Source organism: Lingula anatina, chromosome 5 (genome assembly GCF_051362555.1).
Source record: "Lingula anatina isolate TDL-2025a chromosome 5, LinAna3.0, whole genome shotgun sequence".
In the NCBI taxonomy this organism is placed as follows: Eukaryota; Metazoa; Brachiopoda; class Lingulata; order Lingulida; family Lingulidae; genus Lingula; species Lingula anatina.
Genome location: NC_141771.1, coordinates 14,793,351 through 14,810,758, shown reverse-complemented (window position 1 = coordinate 14,810,758; position 17,408 = coordinate 14,793,351). Strand labels below are relative to the sequence as shown.

General features: G+C 34.5%; 1 protein-coding gene across 9 annotated transcripts in view; it reads right to left on the bottom strand.

The window, feature by feature from the left end:
• LOC106181919 (voltage-gated inwardly rectifying potassium channel KCNH6) overlaps window positions 1-17,408 on the bottom strand; it is an 84,880-nt gene that overhangs the window by 28,517 nt on the left and 38,955 nt on the right. For 4 of the 9 annotated variants that reach the window (XM_087012482.1, XM_087012483.1, XM_087012488.1 and 1 more), the window contains exons 2-6: window positions 13,096-13,326; window positions 11,636-11,704; window positions 8,891-9,043; window positions 6,822-7,154; window positions 713-784 (exon numbers count right to left, since the gene is read on the bottom strand). In XM_087012482.1, coding sequence (XP_086868608.1) covers window positions 713-784; window positions 6,822-7,154; window positions 8,891-9,043; window positions 11,636-11,704; window positions 13,096-13,326 — 858 coding nt within the window. Of the gene's footprint in view, window positions 1-712; window positions 785-1,956; window positions 1,981-6,821; window positions 7,155-8,890; window positions 9,044-11,615; window positions 11,705-13,095; window positions 13,327-17,408 lie in introns of those variants that run through there. The other 5 variants (XM_087012486.1, XM_087012490.1, XM_087012485.1 and 2 more) reach the window with 4 other exon arrangements.

The window sequence follows — 17,408 nt, the reverse complement described above, 5'->3', positions numbered from 1 at the left end:
GACATATATCTCAACAACTCCACCAGAAAACGGTTAGTCAATGTAAAAAACAAAGTGTAACATTATGACAGACTAAAACGATCTTCATGTTACAGTAGCCTTGCAAGGCGTCCACATTTACGCACAAACAAAAGCAGATAGCTTTGGTTGCATGGTTAATAGGTTAAATCCCCAAGCATCATTAATAAAGTTAATCAATACTGTGCTAAACAGTACTATATTATTTAAATTTAAGGTAGATTTTATATATATTTAATCACATGACCACACTAGTTATATCATAAAACTTCATCTCCCACTTTTTTCAAATATAATTTCTAAATTGAAAATGTTTATGCTCAAGGTTTTTCCATTGAGTGACCATGAAAAAGGCCTAATTTTATCAAAAGATATTGATCAACAAAAATGATCAAGAGTGTTCCCAACATCCCTTTTAAGAATAGTTGGAATTTTGTCAGAATTGTCCTAAACATGATGGAAATTTGAAGAAAAAAGTGTGGTCTCGCTTATACAGTCCCCCTTTTACCACTTCAGCAGTGCATTAGGGTAAAAAACATTCAATTACCTACAGTGCTTGTGATGATGTTAAAGTTGGGCTATTATATATTGTGCCACCTAACTACAAAGGAATGCGGATGCAGTGCGATTTTGTTATTTTATGCCCCGCAAAAACCTAAGAGGTGCTGCTCCTAGGGGGCAGCACATTACTTACAAGCGTCAAATGTATTTGATCGTGCTCTGAGGTGAGAGTCAAACACATGACTGGGTACAGCGAGAAATCTTCCTGAAACAACAAGGGTTGCTAGGGTAACGAGACTAGGGTTTGACATTTATATTAAAGGGAGGACAAATTACGAGGTGTTAATCCAAGTGTGTCAGAGAGATTGGGAGATCAAACAGTTTTGGTAAAATTCTAAAATCAGTGATAATGGGTGAAACCTTAAAGTCCAATATGGATCCTTTTTGCAATGTTAGGAAATCTCTTATTACAATCATTTTCTTCTTAAAGTTGACAACTTAAGACAATCCCCAAATGTTCTGAACCCATATTGGACTGCTTAATATTATCATTTATTAACTACTGCATTCTTTTTTTTGTTTTAAACATAGGTACCTTCCACAAAAAAAAAAATAATAAATAAATAAAAAATAAAAAAACACACACACAGATAAAAAATAAATAAAATAAAAAGAACTCAAATATCCAAAATCATCTATAAATTCACAAACATTTAAGTCTTTGTATGCCCATCATTTTTTTCTAAAAATAATTATCTAGTTATTAATACCAGGTGGTGGCTATCACTTAATTAGGCTGATGGAAGTATTACTTAATATACCAAGTGAAATATCTTATAACTAGACTGAAAAATAAAGTATCCATCTTCAACTTTCGACATTACCCACTAGAAAGTAAATAAAATCCACTGACTACATGCCTTGTCAATACACACACCATAGTTAAAATATACACCATGGCAATATCTTATTTTGAATTAAGCTCTTTTGATAAGATAGCATAACATAATAATCAACTATATCCAAAACATTTTGAAACCATGTACTAATCCATTCAATAACTGGATAAATAATTGTTATATTATAAGATAATATATATTTCATTCAGAAAACAAATAGACCAATTTAAGAGAAATGCAAAAGAGACAGAAATTCAGACAAGGACAGAGAGAAAAAAGACAAAATTTAAAGCCTGATTAACAATTTTCCTGGGGACAAAATCTAAGAAAAAATAGTGGTGACTATGTCCCCTATGATCAAATAAGTAATTAATAACCTAAGAACAAACATATAAACTTGTGCTGTGACTGTGAGAACAAAAGCAAACGCATCATTCTATAGGTGGTGATAAACGACATTATCATCACATGCAACATGCCAACTGTGAACCACATCAACTAAAACTATGGCACCTGAGACAAGGACAAACTACTCTACCTAGGTTAAGGTCATCAAGACTACCTGAAAAGGGAAACAAATACTAGGTCAAGGTCACATAAAATGGTCGCATAACTTGGCAATTACAATGGTGAATGTACTGACCTCTAGTATGTGGACGACAAAACATGCACTAACGAACACAGGCATTGTGAGCACGTTACATGTGCGTGTTTACATTTGGTCAACACGTAAATGTATGCGACTATGAGAGGGATCCCAAGCTAGTTAGGGAAGTCACTTTTTTGCATTAGTTCTTATTTCTTCTTATTTATAAAAATAGAGTACTGTCAAATTTAACATTCAAAGATACCTTTGTAACAAATGTCAGTGCCATATGGACTATTTGAAAAAGTGTGTTAAACAACATAAGGGACAAATTACTGGCAAAATGTCCTATACCAGGACCTGAGTCACACTCTTGGTGCTCTTCAACTAATTATTAATTGTCAGTGCCTATACATAGTTCCTAACTTAGTTATTTGATGTTACTTATATTTTCTTAACGTATATCAGCAACAACCGTTTTGAAAACATTATCGTGTGCCTTCAACCCTGTCACTGACTGCATGGAGCACGAGGTAGCACAAGGTTTTGGAACTACAGAAATTCTTCAAGTGCTCTTGATTAGTTCTTAAAAATGGTTCTAGTATTCTTCTGAACAAGTGTTCTAGAACTTCATTCATAGAACAATGTATGAACTGTTCCGTTAATTCTACAACTGTTCAAGAACGATACTTTGAGTCAAGAACAGGATTTTGCAGGGGTGGTAGTGAGGAACAATTTGCATATTAACATCTTGGCAATTCTTCAATTATTCTGTTCACTTAGATAATACCATTTTAGACATCAATATTCTCTCATTTTCTGTGCCAAAAAAAAAAAAAAAAAAGAAGAAGCATTTCCATCAACATGCCTATCGTTGAAATATCATGTTCAGCTGTATCATCACTCTCTAACCAGCAACCAATGTCTAGACAATCCTAAAATGTCAGTATACAGTTGGCAGTTTTAAATATATTCCAATACTGACAGCTTTTGCCTCATGGGTGGTCATGCAGTTTTACAAAACTCCCAGGCAATCGGTCTAAACCTTTAGACTAAATATTAGGTCTACTTCTGTTTGTGATTCATCCACAGTAGTTCATTTACATGAAGTAAACGAGCAAAAAAAGTTCATTAGCTTGGATGTTGAATCACATATGTTAATTATTAAACACAAGCCAAAAATATTTTCATACTGTTAGCTTGCAGCCAACCTGGACATTTAGGCCTTCATCAGATGGATTTGGGTTATTAACATTGACAGTCTGATAACGGTCCACGTCCAGGTTGGCCGCAAGCTAACGGTATGAAATTATTTTCAGCTTGTGATTAGTAATTATCATATTTGTTACATGAAGTATTGAAATATATGCAATCACTCTCTTCTTATTACACAGGCACAGGTTTTCATTTTATTGGACAACTAGTGGATTATCTTAAGTCAAAGTTGACTGAATTTTTTGCCTTCAAAACTAACGCAAATTTAAGGAGGCCCATCATAAACAGTTTAAGACAGTACTTCAAGAAATTACGATAAACACTCAGCTATATTTTAAGCAATGGAATATTATTTCCAATCAAAAAAGGAAATATTAAAAATCTGTAATATGTACAATTCATACATGTTTGTGAGTATTATGAAGTTGGAAACCTCGAAGTCTTTTGCACCCATTTCTTAAGGAAATCAGTTTTTATCTGCAGTTTTCGTATTTAGCCAAGGTCAAATTATCTTTCAATTCTGCACACCTAATGCTATTTTTCAAAGACAGGAAATGAGCCCATGACAATATCTAAAACTACACTGTTCAGAATAGATGTACAAACTCAGGAATAAAGGAGAAGGTATATTATCAGCCCAGGCCTCCTACAAAGTATGCAAACTTGCTGAATGTAAATTATCAGGCCTACCCAACTACTAGACTCGGCACCGAATGATCCCGAATTCAACGGTAGATCAGACCACACTATCCGTTTTCAAGGTGTGTGTCAGAATGCATTTCACAGTATCATACCCCGGAACAAATTTTGAGATGAGATGCACTACCTTCAAACACTGCTCAAAATCACTACTATCCCATCGTGTACTAGGCAAGAGAGGTGTTGTGTCTGATACATCGAAGCGCGTACTGATGCACACCTTGAAAACGGGTAGTGTGGTCTGATCTACCTGTGAATTCGGGATCATATCATTCAGTGCTGAGTCTGGTAGTTGGGTAGGCCTAATTATGAAGCTTGGTCAAAACTTATGCCAATGGGGTGCACATTTGGTGATATATAATAAATTTCCTCTGGGTTGTTATCAAATAACTGAAGTCCTCCTTGCCTAAAGCCAAATACCAAATAAGTCTGCACTGATGTACAAATTATCCTTTAAATATTTAAAAGATTAGTGGCTTTAGGTCCAATTTCTAATCAAATTCAAGTTGTTGCTGTAATTGTTATGAAATATTAAAAAGCCATGCAAGTAGCTTATAAATAGATTTCAAAGGAGTTATTGCGATAATGACGTAAATGGTATGGGAATTACCCAATCTCCCAAGGTTTGTATCAATTACAGACTGATGAAGATATTTCTTTTTGAAAAGCGTGGTCTCCATAGAGGTTTGCTTACAGGCTGCATTCAAAAGAGTTTCAACCAAAATGCATCTATATTAAATCGTAAGAAGCACTTAGTAGTTCCTTGACCATAAACCTCCATGTTCTGTCTACAACTTATCTATCTCTTTATTGTCCTGATTAACTGCTTAACTTGATATATTACATTAAAAGGGGTTTTATATTTTGACAAGGGGAGAGGCTGATACAAATACAAGCATCAACTACCTAGCAACTTAAATTCCGAAACATTTTTTTGTTAAAACAGTTTTCAAAGTCACCAAATTCCACTGGGAGACAGCCAGGTGCATTACAGGTACAGATCAAAGGGAACGTAATTGCATTATTCTCTTAGGCTCTTCATTTCTGTTATTATGTTTTTCATTTCAAGGGAATTGACTCATCTCGTCTTCAGCTGTTAGAATTCAATTGGAGTGGTCCAAAGACATCTGCGCCTTACACCTCTGTTTATTATAATGATGGATTATTCTCTGTCTGGTGATAATTACTCAATTTTGCCAGCCCTTTCATGATAGTTTTTATTCTTTTTTTTTCAGAAATTCAGTTAATCAGAATAATTCCCTTTCCTATCTATCCTTTTTATGTCTTCCATCTATACTTTTAAAAATATTTATGTTTTTCAATAGTTCTGTTAACTTTAAAGCCTCACAACATAAACACAACTTAACTTTGAAACCCAGGAATTAATTTTGACAGATAACACTATCAAATCATCATCATGGAAAGTATAATTGATTAAAGTATCTTTGATTAAGTAAGCAACAGCGGTTTTCCGGGAATATGATATTCTATCCATACAAAGATGATTTTATCATCATATAGGCCTTTTTAAAATCAAGGATTATACAACAGCAAAATAGGTGTACCTGTGTTCTTTAAGAAGTTCTACCATTTAATTACACTACAGGGGACTTAACTCCCTTTCTTAAGTTATCCACATAGTCACATCCTGCAGTTTATTAATAATAATAATAATAATAATAAGTTTATTGAGCACTAAATGATGTGAATACATTTGCAGGCTCTCTACACTACAATATTTACACAGTATATATATGGATATACAATTATATATGTTTACATATGTAGTATGTTAAATTATACATGTGTTAATTAGGATGTGTTCAGAGTAAAAGAGACCATTCCCAGAGACTATCATACTAACTTTGGCTCGAACCATCTCCAAGGGGATTCTTGCTTAATTGTAATTAACTTAAGCAGTTTAGACGTCTGTCATGCCTACTGAAGCTGATTGTTGGTAATTAACTATCGTTTAGCAGCTTAAGCAAGGGTGCCAGACATCTAAGCCACTTAAGCCGAAAGCAATTTAGCAAGAAACCCCTTGGAAATGGACCGATCCTGTTAGATCGATCCAGGGATGGGAACCCAGTCAAAGTAATCATACCTGTCTAGCAGAATTGAACTATCTCAGCGTATTCGCCCTAAGGCACAGTCAATGTAATCACTTTAATTGTCTTACAAGCCCCCTCATAATTAAAGTAGTTAGGTGAAGGTGGGAAATTTCGTGGTCCATGATGTTGTTCATATTGCTTTGCAAGGGACGTGCCATGCAATTAAGCTGATTACACTGACTGAACCTTAGCCAGAATCCTCGCTGAGACAGAACAATCCTGCTAGCACCATATTCTTCTATTCTGAACACAGCCATAATTAAGCAAATTGGCCCCATATAGGCATCTGTATTGCATAACAACCAGGTCATTAAGCTGTCAATCACTCGGAACATACCAGTTCAGCTGAACCATTAAGATAGATCACAATGGGAAAAGGTCTTAAGACAACACTTGACAAGATAAACCCAATCAAAAAAGGTGTGTGTAAAAGCATATGGTTCTATGGACAGACCAAGTGATGCTGGAAATAAAGTAACAACCTTCTTTTTTATTAAGCAAGTCATAAAGAGGTATGAATAAATAAACAATAAAATGAAATAACAATGATGTTAATTAAACCAACCATTATTGGCCTTAATTTTGACAAAACAGATTGGTTTTAGCACCAAATTAAGATATGCTGTTGCATACCATTTACTCAGGCATTTTAAAAATCCCTTTTCTTTTCCATGGGTCACATTATAAGAGCAATTACCACATACAAATATTGCAGCATATCTTTATTTGGCCTCTCTAACAAGCCTTTCATACAAACTACCAAAGACATATATAAACAGAGGTGAGACCTACCAGCACTTATTGTTGCTGCCTTTTTTGCATGTTTGGATAAAGAAAGTTTCGACGAGGCATCAACAATCTCCAGTGATGCCGCACGCCTGTGCCCTGAGGTTCCGAGACCGTCATTCTTCTCGTTTAAATTGCTGTCTTTTGATAAACTGAGACCTGTTAAATGGTATCTGTTACCGTGAGGTCCGTCTGAACGGCTGTCTGAAATTTGATTCAAGGGGACGCTTTCAGCCTCCAGTTGGTTTTCAATATCTGTGGGCTCGTCATCTTGAGCTCTTCTTGGGGAGCGTCCAGGAAGGGGGAATTTAAAGCGCCACCTATGTCTTTGAAAAAAATCTGAAAAACATGATAAATTGACACCATCACAATATTGTAATGATAAGTCGATTTTATAAATCAAGAATAACTGGAATTTTCTGTCCTGGTTTTGTGAAAATGCTCTTTTTTTTCACATTTTGGCACAATTTTGAATTTTTATTAAGGATTTGTTGACATGTATGTGTTACATTTGACAAAATACATGTAGTACTTTAAATCTATACGCATATTAAGCATCAAACACAGTTCCTTAAATGTGAGATGAAATACAGACGAGTCTAAAAGCCCAGAGGACCATGGATGCAATTTGGGATAACAAGCATTTCTTTTTTTCTTTATGAAAGTGAGAGTCAATTCTAATCTTTTTACAGGGACCCCATTTCTATTCCTGGCCAAAAACAACAAGTCTGCAAGGACTGCAGAACATCTCAATTGTAAATAGATGCAATACCAGTCACTGAATTGAGCATAAAGAGCTTTATTTTAAGTGCTTTGCTTGCATGAGTGGATCTTTATGTATAATTCAAAAACAAGAGTTCTATCCTCCTTACAACTCAGATACCTTGCAGCATGCAACGAGGGATTGAAAACATAATGTGCATGTATGTAATCTAAAAGTTACAGTATCTCAGGTGAATCCAGGATTTTACTGTGGAAGGGAGGGGGCATGATAAGAGTCCAATTGAGTCCTGTATAACATTTTTGTACAGGGAAATATCAGATATGGGCAATTTAACCTAAAAGTTTTGAAAATGAAAAAATGCTTGGTTTGGTCTCTTTGCTGGTTACACTGTTTTACAGAGATGAGAGGGAAAAGAAGAAGGGGACAGATCCAAAATCAGGGGGGCACTTGATCACTTTGCCCACCCACCAGCCCCTACCATACACCATGGAGTGCATTTGGACCTTTCTTTTTCAACACCTATCTGTTATATAAACTTAAACCGCATTCACATCGAGAAGAGTTGAGGCTCAACAAGGCCGAGACCTAAATATGGCGGACTTACATGAAAGGAAAATCGCCTAATCCTTTAATGGTCTCTCAGCCTCTCACACGCCTCCCCACGCATCGTCCCAATGGAGTCAAGATTTAATGACTGTACCCTCACAGGGATGCTGCGTGGGGAGGCGTGTGAAAGGCAGAGAGACCTTTAAGGATTAGGCGGTTTTTCTTTCATGTACGTCCACCATATTTAGGCTTCGGCCTTGTTGAGCCTCGGCTCTTCTTGATGTGAATGTGGTCTTAGGCAACAGTGGGAAGATAACATCTTCAAGCAAATACTTTACTATGAAATTAAAAAAAAACTGTTATGCAATGGAAGATGCCTATCTTGTATTGATCTAAAACTCTCTAAGGAGATTTACTTATCTGCATTGAAGGTTGCATCTTAAAAATAGAATAAACGAACTGAGAAAGAGACAGCTACTTGGGCAATAAGCTAATTGATATATCACACTGGTTTTGTAATTCAATTTCAAGATCTGATTTTAGAAATTGAAAGCAGGACAGAATTTAGGGATTAGAAATTGAAAGCAGGACAGAATTTAGGGAAAGGCATATTGAGGACACTTTTCAGTGAATGTTATCAGTTGTGGACAAGGGGGGGGGGGGAGGATGGAGGCAAATTATTTTCCCTTTTGTAAGACTTAGCAGGTTTGAAAGCCCCACAAAAATACAATGACTTGAGAGGGGGGGAGGTGGACATTTTTCAGACCAACTCTTTTGTTACTGCGAGGCTCCATGTCTGACATACTTCGCCTTCCATTCTTCTGGTCCGTGTCTAATGTTGGGACCTCACTCCTCAGTGGCGCATCTGTTATGTCCTCATAGTTGAGGATAAGCATAATAACATCCCCGGTTTCATTCTTAACGGGCGCCACCAGAACGCTGCATAGAAACTTGGATCCTGGAATACAGAAAACACTGTGCAGCATTAAATTGATTTTTTCATTGTTTGTCAAGATGGATGAGGTCTCACTGCACATAACTTGTAATACATGTATAACACTGATGAATGATATCTAGTTAGTGTTGGAATATGCACTCAAACATACAGGGATGTCAGAGTCATGGCTTATTTCATATTATTTTGTAAATTAAAGGTACACTACATGGGTTTGAAAATCCCAAAAATGCTTATTTTTGCCATCCACAACTTCTTTTAAAACCTTACATTTATCTTAAAATGATTTAACCCCCTAAAATTTTTTCTGGACCCTTCCTGATGTTGATATTTTCATTGGAGCTTATAGGGAAATGGTTACAATGAATGGCCAGTCATTTTAAGCTAAAATCACCCTTAATAATTTAAAGTTATCAAAGGTCGAACCCAAGTGCAGAGAGGGATAGATAAATGCTTTGATAGCACAAGAAAATTGGTTATTTTCCAGGGAAGATCTATTTTGGTGGGTAAATCTCATCAGGCCCATTGCCAGCAATTTTAAAAGGGGGGTTCATTTTCTGAAAAAAGTGGACCTTTTACCATAAAACCTTGATAAAATTTTATCCAGAGGAAACCTTTTCCCAGCAAAAAAAGGGGAGGGTTTTTTTTTTTTCGTATCCCTCAAATCCCCCTGGCTACAGGCCTGCTCATGGAGTGTACCTCTAATCAAAAAAGAAACAACATATGGCATATATGCATATGGGATTGTGCAAAAAGCTATCCATTTTTAACCATTTCTTAGGGGGGGATCTGTATAGTGTTTTCTTATTGTCATAATATTAGTAGTTTTTGCTATTTGGAGCTCTGGAACTGCCAATGCACTGAAAATCTGGGTGCCATTGCCCAATGTTGTACAAAATGTTCTGCTTTGCTTCCAACAGCAATGACAGTGATACATCCATGAATTGCATAGGACCTCTTCTACAACTGACAATTGAATGGATCATTTTGCTCAAATAAAACTTGGATTGTTCTTGGCCAGACACTGTTTCTTAGAAAATATCATAAGGTGCAGAATATGGCCACCTTGTTGGCAAAAAATGGGGCTGATTAAAACATCAGGAGCTAGTTTCACAACAAAGGTAGACAAAAATTTGCACAGACAATAGATCCCAGATGATAATTTTAGATATTATTTGAACACTGTGCCTCGTGTTATAGTCTTCCAAATAATGAAACAGTTTATTTTGGCTAAGACAAAAACACTTGGCATTGTTGTATATATAGCATACTCATCTATGATGAATTTGTCTACTGAGATTTGGCTTGGCTGCTAAAATACTACCAATTGAGAAATTAAACAAACCATTGAATTTTATAAGGGTCCTGATTTACGTTCTGGTAAGATAAGTAAGAGAAAATAAAAAATTATACAATTAGGAATTAGAGCTTGATGTAGTAAAACCTCCATAATTTTCATGGAATATAAATGTAGGGAACATTGTAGAAATTTGCAGGCCTTAATTTTTTATCAAAATGCAGTCAATCTATTTAATGTTGTTTTATTTTCACACTTATAATAATTCACAGACAAACTAACATTGTTACAGGTTAGTATGGGGAATGCATAACAAACACAAGTCAGCCAAAAGAAATCACAGCAGCTATAAGAATAAAAGCAATCTTGGCATCAATAAACATACTTTCACTGATAATAACCTTATAGCAAAGTTCGCATTAAGTTTCATTGACTATTAGCAATGTACCGTATTTGCCTCAAAATTTTATTTCAAAATAAAGTTTATTGCAGGTAAATTGTTTTTAAAAAAAACCAAAAAAATGAAGCACTCAAAGAATAAGATTATGACAAACTATAATTATATCATCATGTGTTTAACAAAATAGGATGCTATTTGCGAATTTTCTCAAATTTTTAAGAACTGCTTTTCAGAGAGATTGAAATTGATTGGCTGATGTTTTGAGTCCAAAAATACTAAAGAAAAGCCATTCAAGGCTGACAAAAATGAATTTACCAGTAAATATTTAAGGAGGGGTCGGGGTAACTCTCAATATTATCCCATACTTTATATCCCTTGTAATATTTTTCAACTGTTGAAAAGGAAAAAAAGAGAAACATAATGAGACAGTGCTATACCTGTACAGTGTATCTTGTTACCTGGAAAATTACAACAAAATATCTCTACACATGACTTTTTTCTGTACATGATACAGTAGCATAGCAGTCAAATTCACTTAATGAAGTCAAGACATCACAACAGATCTAGAGTAAGAACCCATTCAGAATAGATGATCCTTGGATCTACTGATCTGCAGATCAAATATGGCGGACCCTACATGAAAGCCAGCCTGCTAAATCCCGCAATGGTCTCCCCACCACCATACGCGCTGTCTCTACAGGTGCCTAGCAATTAAACCTCGGATTTAATCTGTATAATGGCGCGTGTGGAGGTGGTGAGACCAGCATGGATTACGCAATCTTGCTTTCATGTAGGGTCTGCCATATTTGATCCGTGGATCAGTAGATCCAAGGATCATCTGTATTGAATGGGCTCTAAAATGCATTCTAAACACCTACAAGGTAAAAAGCAAACATACGTGGGTCTGTATCTCGAGGTTCACTGCTACTACCATCGTCAGTGTAAACATGCACTTCGTTGAGATCTCCTGCCAAGAGAGGTTTGAAATGAAGGCGACACAGTTTGTAAAGGTAGGCATACATAAAATGGGTGGTACACATACTTGAGGCAAAACTCCAAATACTGTGCGTTAAATAATGGTAACAAAAAGGCATTATATTTAGTATTAAAATACATCATGATTTACGTCACAAATTTTATGGTACAGACACTCAGTACTTTAAAAACTATATTCCATCAATATTGAGTATCTGTAAATCACTGTGTATCCACCCATAATACAGACAGCAAAGTTAAGACTTGACTTCTTATCTGAGGTTAATGTCTACGATAATGAAGGAAGGGAAGTTATGTTTTTTAGTGGTAATCAATCTTGAAGAGGATAGGAGGAGGGAGGGAGATGCTTTGGGACAGTTCTCAGTAAAAATTTTGTCTACCTAGCTATAATGCACATTAACTCCACAAGGACTCTCACTGACTGCAATAAGCTTAATTGAATGACAAGCCTCTTCCTGACATAAAGTAGAATACAACAAACCTGTGGGAAACAAGAGGAGGCATGTCACTCAGTTAACCTGATTGCACTAAGGGAGAATCCCCAAAGAGTTGGGAAGACTGATGGTGTCTTTGGGAATGGGGTCCCATTCATTTACTATGATTGCACTCAGCAAGAGCCCCCATGGAGATAGTGTACAGTAGCTACTGGATATTGGCTAGGTCAAAAAAACTCATAGTGAATGTTCCCTTGGCCTCAACAGATTTGATGAGGAACCAGGATGTACACATCTTTTACAGTGAGAAGAAGCCACCATGTTTTACATGTTATATGCCCAATCATTGACAATGTATAGGGTTTTGCAATTAAAAAATTCAAACTAAAGAACTAAAGGAATGAGACAGTAATAAGCTGTGTAGTGTAAATGTAGAATAAGTAAGACAGCAACTACAACTGAGTCAAACAATGTAAGTCACAAAGGTGTTATGGCATGCGACCATACAAAAACAAACAAACTGAAAAACATACTAAAGAAAAAGAAATGTTCAAGGCCTTCACACAATATCACAAAGGTCAAAGCCAAGAACAATACATAATATAAAACAGCCAATATAAAAATTATCCAAATAAGCATGTAAAGAAATTTCATTTTCTGAGACATCAAGATGTTCCTATAAACCAAACAGAAACCTATAAAGAACTTAAATATATGAATTCCTACAAATTATGCCAAGTTATTTAAACTAAGTAAAGAAAACAAAAAAGACAGTACCTAAAATATATATCAAATCAATTAGAGATTCAGTTGGTAGTGTCTTGAGTATTAAGTGTCATCTACAGTGATGTTTGCTTCAGAGCTTCATTTTATAGTGTCTTGAGCACAGTGCCATCTACAGTAATGTTTGAATTATTATCTATCTTACCATCCTTCTTATAGTACAGAATCTCAATCTGCTTTTCTTCTGACCCACTTAAGGCGTCTCTAACCTGCCGTATTGACCACGGTGTTGTAAGTGTCCCATGCAAAAATTCACAACCACTTGATTTTTGCATGACTTCTGCTCTGGAGAAGCCTGTAAGCTCACAGAAGCCATCATTGCAGAATATGATTGGCTTGTGTTCAACCTGTGCATTTGCGATGATGAAATTTCTGTCTGGAAGAAAGTTGAAAAAAGAATATAATGTTCTATCAAATGGTTTAATTGAAGGGAAAAGAAAATTAAAAATGGTCCATATTCTACTAGTTAATAATTTTCAATTTAATGCAATTTGTGTAAGTAAATATCTACTGGTATATAAACAATATGCACCATTAAAAAACTAATTACAATTATTATATTTCTTTCATGCATATTTATTCTACAAGTTATCACAGGATCCAAATACGACAACTTCCTCAGAATTCTACACTCAAGGACATCAGCAAATAAAGGATCCAAACTCCACTTATTTACAACATTGTGTATCTAAAATCAATGAAACTGGTCTATAAATAAAGGCTTAGGTCATTCTGATCAAAGAGCAAGAATAGATCATGTCAAATACACATTCCAGAGCAAAGGACATGTCACATATGTTCGATAAATTGTTCTATTGTTCTATAATTTGCACTTGACCTACAAATTAGTATTAATCACTCAATAAATGGAAAATTCAAAGTCTATTCCTTTTTTGATAAGCATTATAACTAGTTTCACATATATTTAAATCTTAACTTAACACATTCCTTTGGCAAAAAAGGAACGAGAGAGAGAGAGCTTTGGCTTCGTTTTGATCAATTTAAAACAACAATACACTAAGCAAACTGTGCAAATGAAGCAGAAAACAATGGTTTCTACATTATAATCAAATGAAACATTTTAATTATCATCACAGAATTAGCAAAAAAAAAATGTGTTCAGTAATAATCTGATAACTCCAGGCTCTTAAAAGATTTTTTTAACTGTGGTAGCAGAGAACCACATCACTAAACTGTAAAACAACATTTATTTTCTTGAAATCTATTTCAAAAGCAATTACTAAGAATCTCTACTTAAATGGAAAAGAAGGAGAAAGGGTTCAACAAAGTCAAAATATTGTAAATGTCAACAGTTGGCAAAATTCAAAGAATTAAAGGCATAACAGTCAATAAGAATAACCTTGTTGGTCTTCTTGGGGATAATCAGAATTTTCTTGAAATAAGCAGAAATCTTTAAATGTAAATGCTGTCTAGATGGATAAATGTCCAATGTACCAAGGAAAAATTCTCCCTTCAAGAAATAAGACAATACTAATCTAAGACTTCTACTCTGAGGTTTTTGAAACGTTCCCGTTGTGTAATGCAATAATGGAAACCATGCATCCACCCACAAAGTATGCAGAGGCAGGTGTTCTCATTCCTAGAAAATCTGTTAAGATCTAATAATGGAGTCAACATTTTGAAGTGATTCTCTATGATTCCAGGGCTGCAGATCTATATATGGCTGCAGCATTCTCCATCTATAAAATGCAACAGCAAAACAGCTAGTTTTCAGTAAATCTACTAGTGAACTATATCAAAAGCGCTGTCCTCACCACCCAGTCTTTAGTAAATAAATAAATAAATAAATAAATAAATAAATTATTATGTGAAATAAATCAAGCTGGTGAGTACATATTTTCACTTTCTCTATGCACTCATTACAGTATGTTACTAATGATATCAAAAACAACAGACTAAGGGACCATTCAGAATGATGACCTGGCTATTGCACATAAACTCCACAGGGACTATTGCTAAATGCAATCAGATTAACAGATTGGCAATTTCTTTTTTTTTTTTTTTTTTTTTTTTTTTTTTTTTTTTTTTTTTTTTTTTTTTTTGAAAACAATTTCTGAATCAATCTTTCAATGAAGCAACCATCAACACTCAGACCTAATCACACTGTGTAATATTAATTAATATAAATTTGAAATTGATTAGATCACAATTAACATAAAACCAAATTCTAAAAATATTTAAGTCTGTTCCGCAAGCATCAGATGCAATCTCTACATTATTTCATGTGTGATTTTCCATGTAATTTGATGGAGGAAATCAAGGAAACTAATTACTGATTGGAACTTAATTGTTTTGGCACTTGACAATGGCTGCAATTTCAATGGGACTTACTTAATAGGTATCTTAATAGGAATTACAAATTCATCCAATTACTTGCTCCATCAAACACATCATCTCATTTTGCACAAAGTATTCATTAATATCAAGTCATTTTAAGTCTTTTGTGCTAAAGTGAATTGCAAACAATTCAGTATTAAAATTTAAGCTCATGCTCAATTTAACTTTACTTATGAAGTACAAATATTTTCTTTTAATTCTGTTCAACTTCAACCTTTTTAACTTAATAAATTGTTATTCTTACTATTTTGAATTTTTAACAACAGCTAATTTGAACAAGACAGCAAAGCTGTCAAATGAACAGATATAAAGCAGGAAAAAATGTCCCCTTTTTTTACATAATACAAAATAACCAATTTCCTATCCTTTTTATTTGTCCAACTAGCAAAATTGTTGCAATGGGAAAAATATTAATAGAACAATTTTTAATGCCTAGACCCATATTTTAGGAATAAACATCAGTTCTGTTAGTTTGAAGACAAAAAGGTCTTATAGTTTTCCATTTATTGTTATAACACGGAAACTGCATGGCGACATTGGCAACGTCAGACGCAGGTGACAGCTCTATGTACAAAAAGGAAAAATGTGCAGCTACCTTTGACCTTACTAGCTTCATTTCATCTAAGCCAAACTGAATATAACAGTATCAAAACCCATAATGGAATACACACAACATATAGGACTGCCCCAGGTTCACTGAGTTAAAGGGAATGTTGTTGTTATGTGAGCAAAATAAAAGCCAGCATCAGAAGCGCACTTCATTGTAAATATGAATATTGATAAAAAGCTTTTTGTATAGATTTCATCAGTTTATCCAAAAAACACTGACTGAGTATTTTAGCAGGTGTTCATAATATTTCCCACTGAATGAAAGAAATCTATAAATGTGTGCTCAACTTGAAATGAAACCAAAAAACAAACATCAACAGCAATAAAATCTATTGTCGTAACTGTATATGGATTGGTGTCGTTCCCACATCACACTGACACTGAAGTCATTTGTGACAAACTCGGTTCACTGATCAAAGTTACCCTTTTCCAGACTGAATTTATTTATTTATAATTTTTTGGCATACAGACAGACATATATCGTAATTATGAATCAATATTTTATAACAAAAGATTACTTTCTATTCTAAGGTGATGAAAGCACAAACAATATCATATACCGATTCTTTTTTTTTTTTTTTTCAACTAGTATTTATATGACAATAATCTTCTGTTGGACATTTGATGTCCAGACAAAGGTTTTTACACTACATATATATACAATATTGTATTTTCTGTTTTCTACAGAATAATCATCTTCATATGTTCCATAAAATCTATTCCCAAATTATGTAAGAGGATACTATTCCAATCACTGCCCTCATTAATAATCCAAAATGCCAGATCACTCCAGCTAATACAATTCTTAATATATAATAGTAACATTAAAAGGTTTTTTAGTGCCCTAGCAAAAGGGTAGCATATTCATGCAAGCTTTTGTTAGTAACATATAACAATGGCTAAATCAAATAAAACAGAATGATTTAATTATGATTCTAGAATTCTATTAATATCAAGTGATAACACCTACGCAAATTTCACCACTCACTTGGGGGTTTCAAATGGGGGTCAGAAAAACACTGAGAACAGTCTATTAGTAATATCAAAATCCTCTTTGAAAGCTTATTCATAAATTTGTTTTTACAGAAATTAAGCCTAGATTATCATCTAGTAATACCCCTCTATGTGTTTTCACTCAGGATGGAATTATACAATAACAATGTCACCTTAACCCATTTGGGATCGAAAATCAAATTTAGGCCAGATCCAATTACGATCTTGGTGACACTTAAAGATCAAAAGTCAATCTACAGCCATTTGTGCAAGCAATTAGTTCAATGTTTATTCAATTTATCTGAATTCCAAATGTGTGCCAACAGCTGCCCTTATTGGAATAACCCAGGAATCATTATTAATTCAATGAATTCACAGCTTTCCAAAAACATAATTCATATAAATCTTATTTCAAAATATCAAAAATGATGCTCAGGATAAAAAATTCCGACAGCATTTTTCCTAAAACTTTTTCCTTTTCTAAGAGCTTTTTTTCAG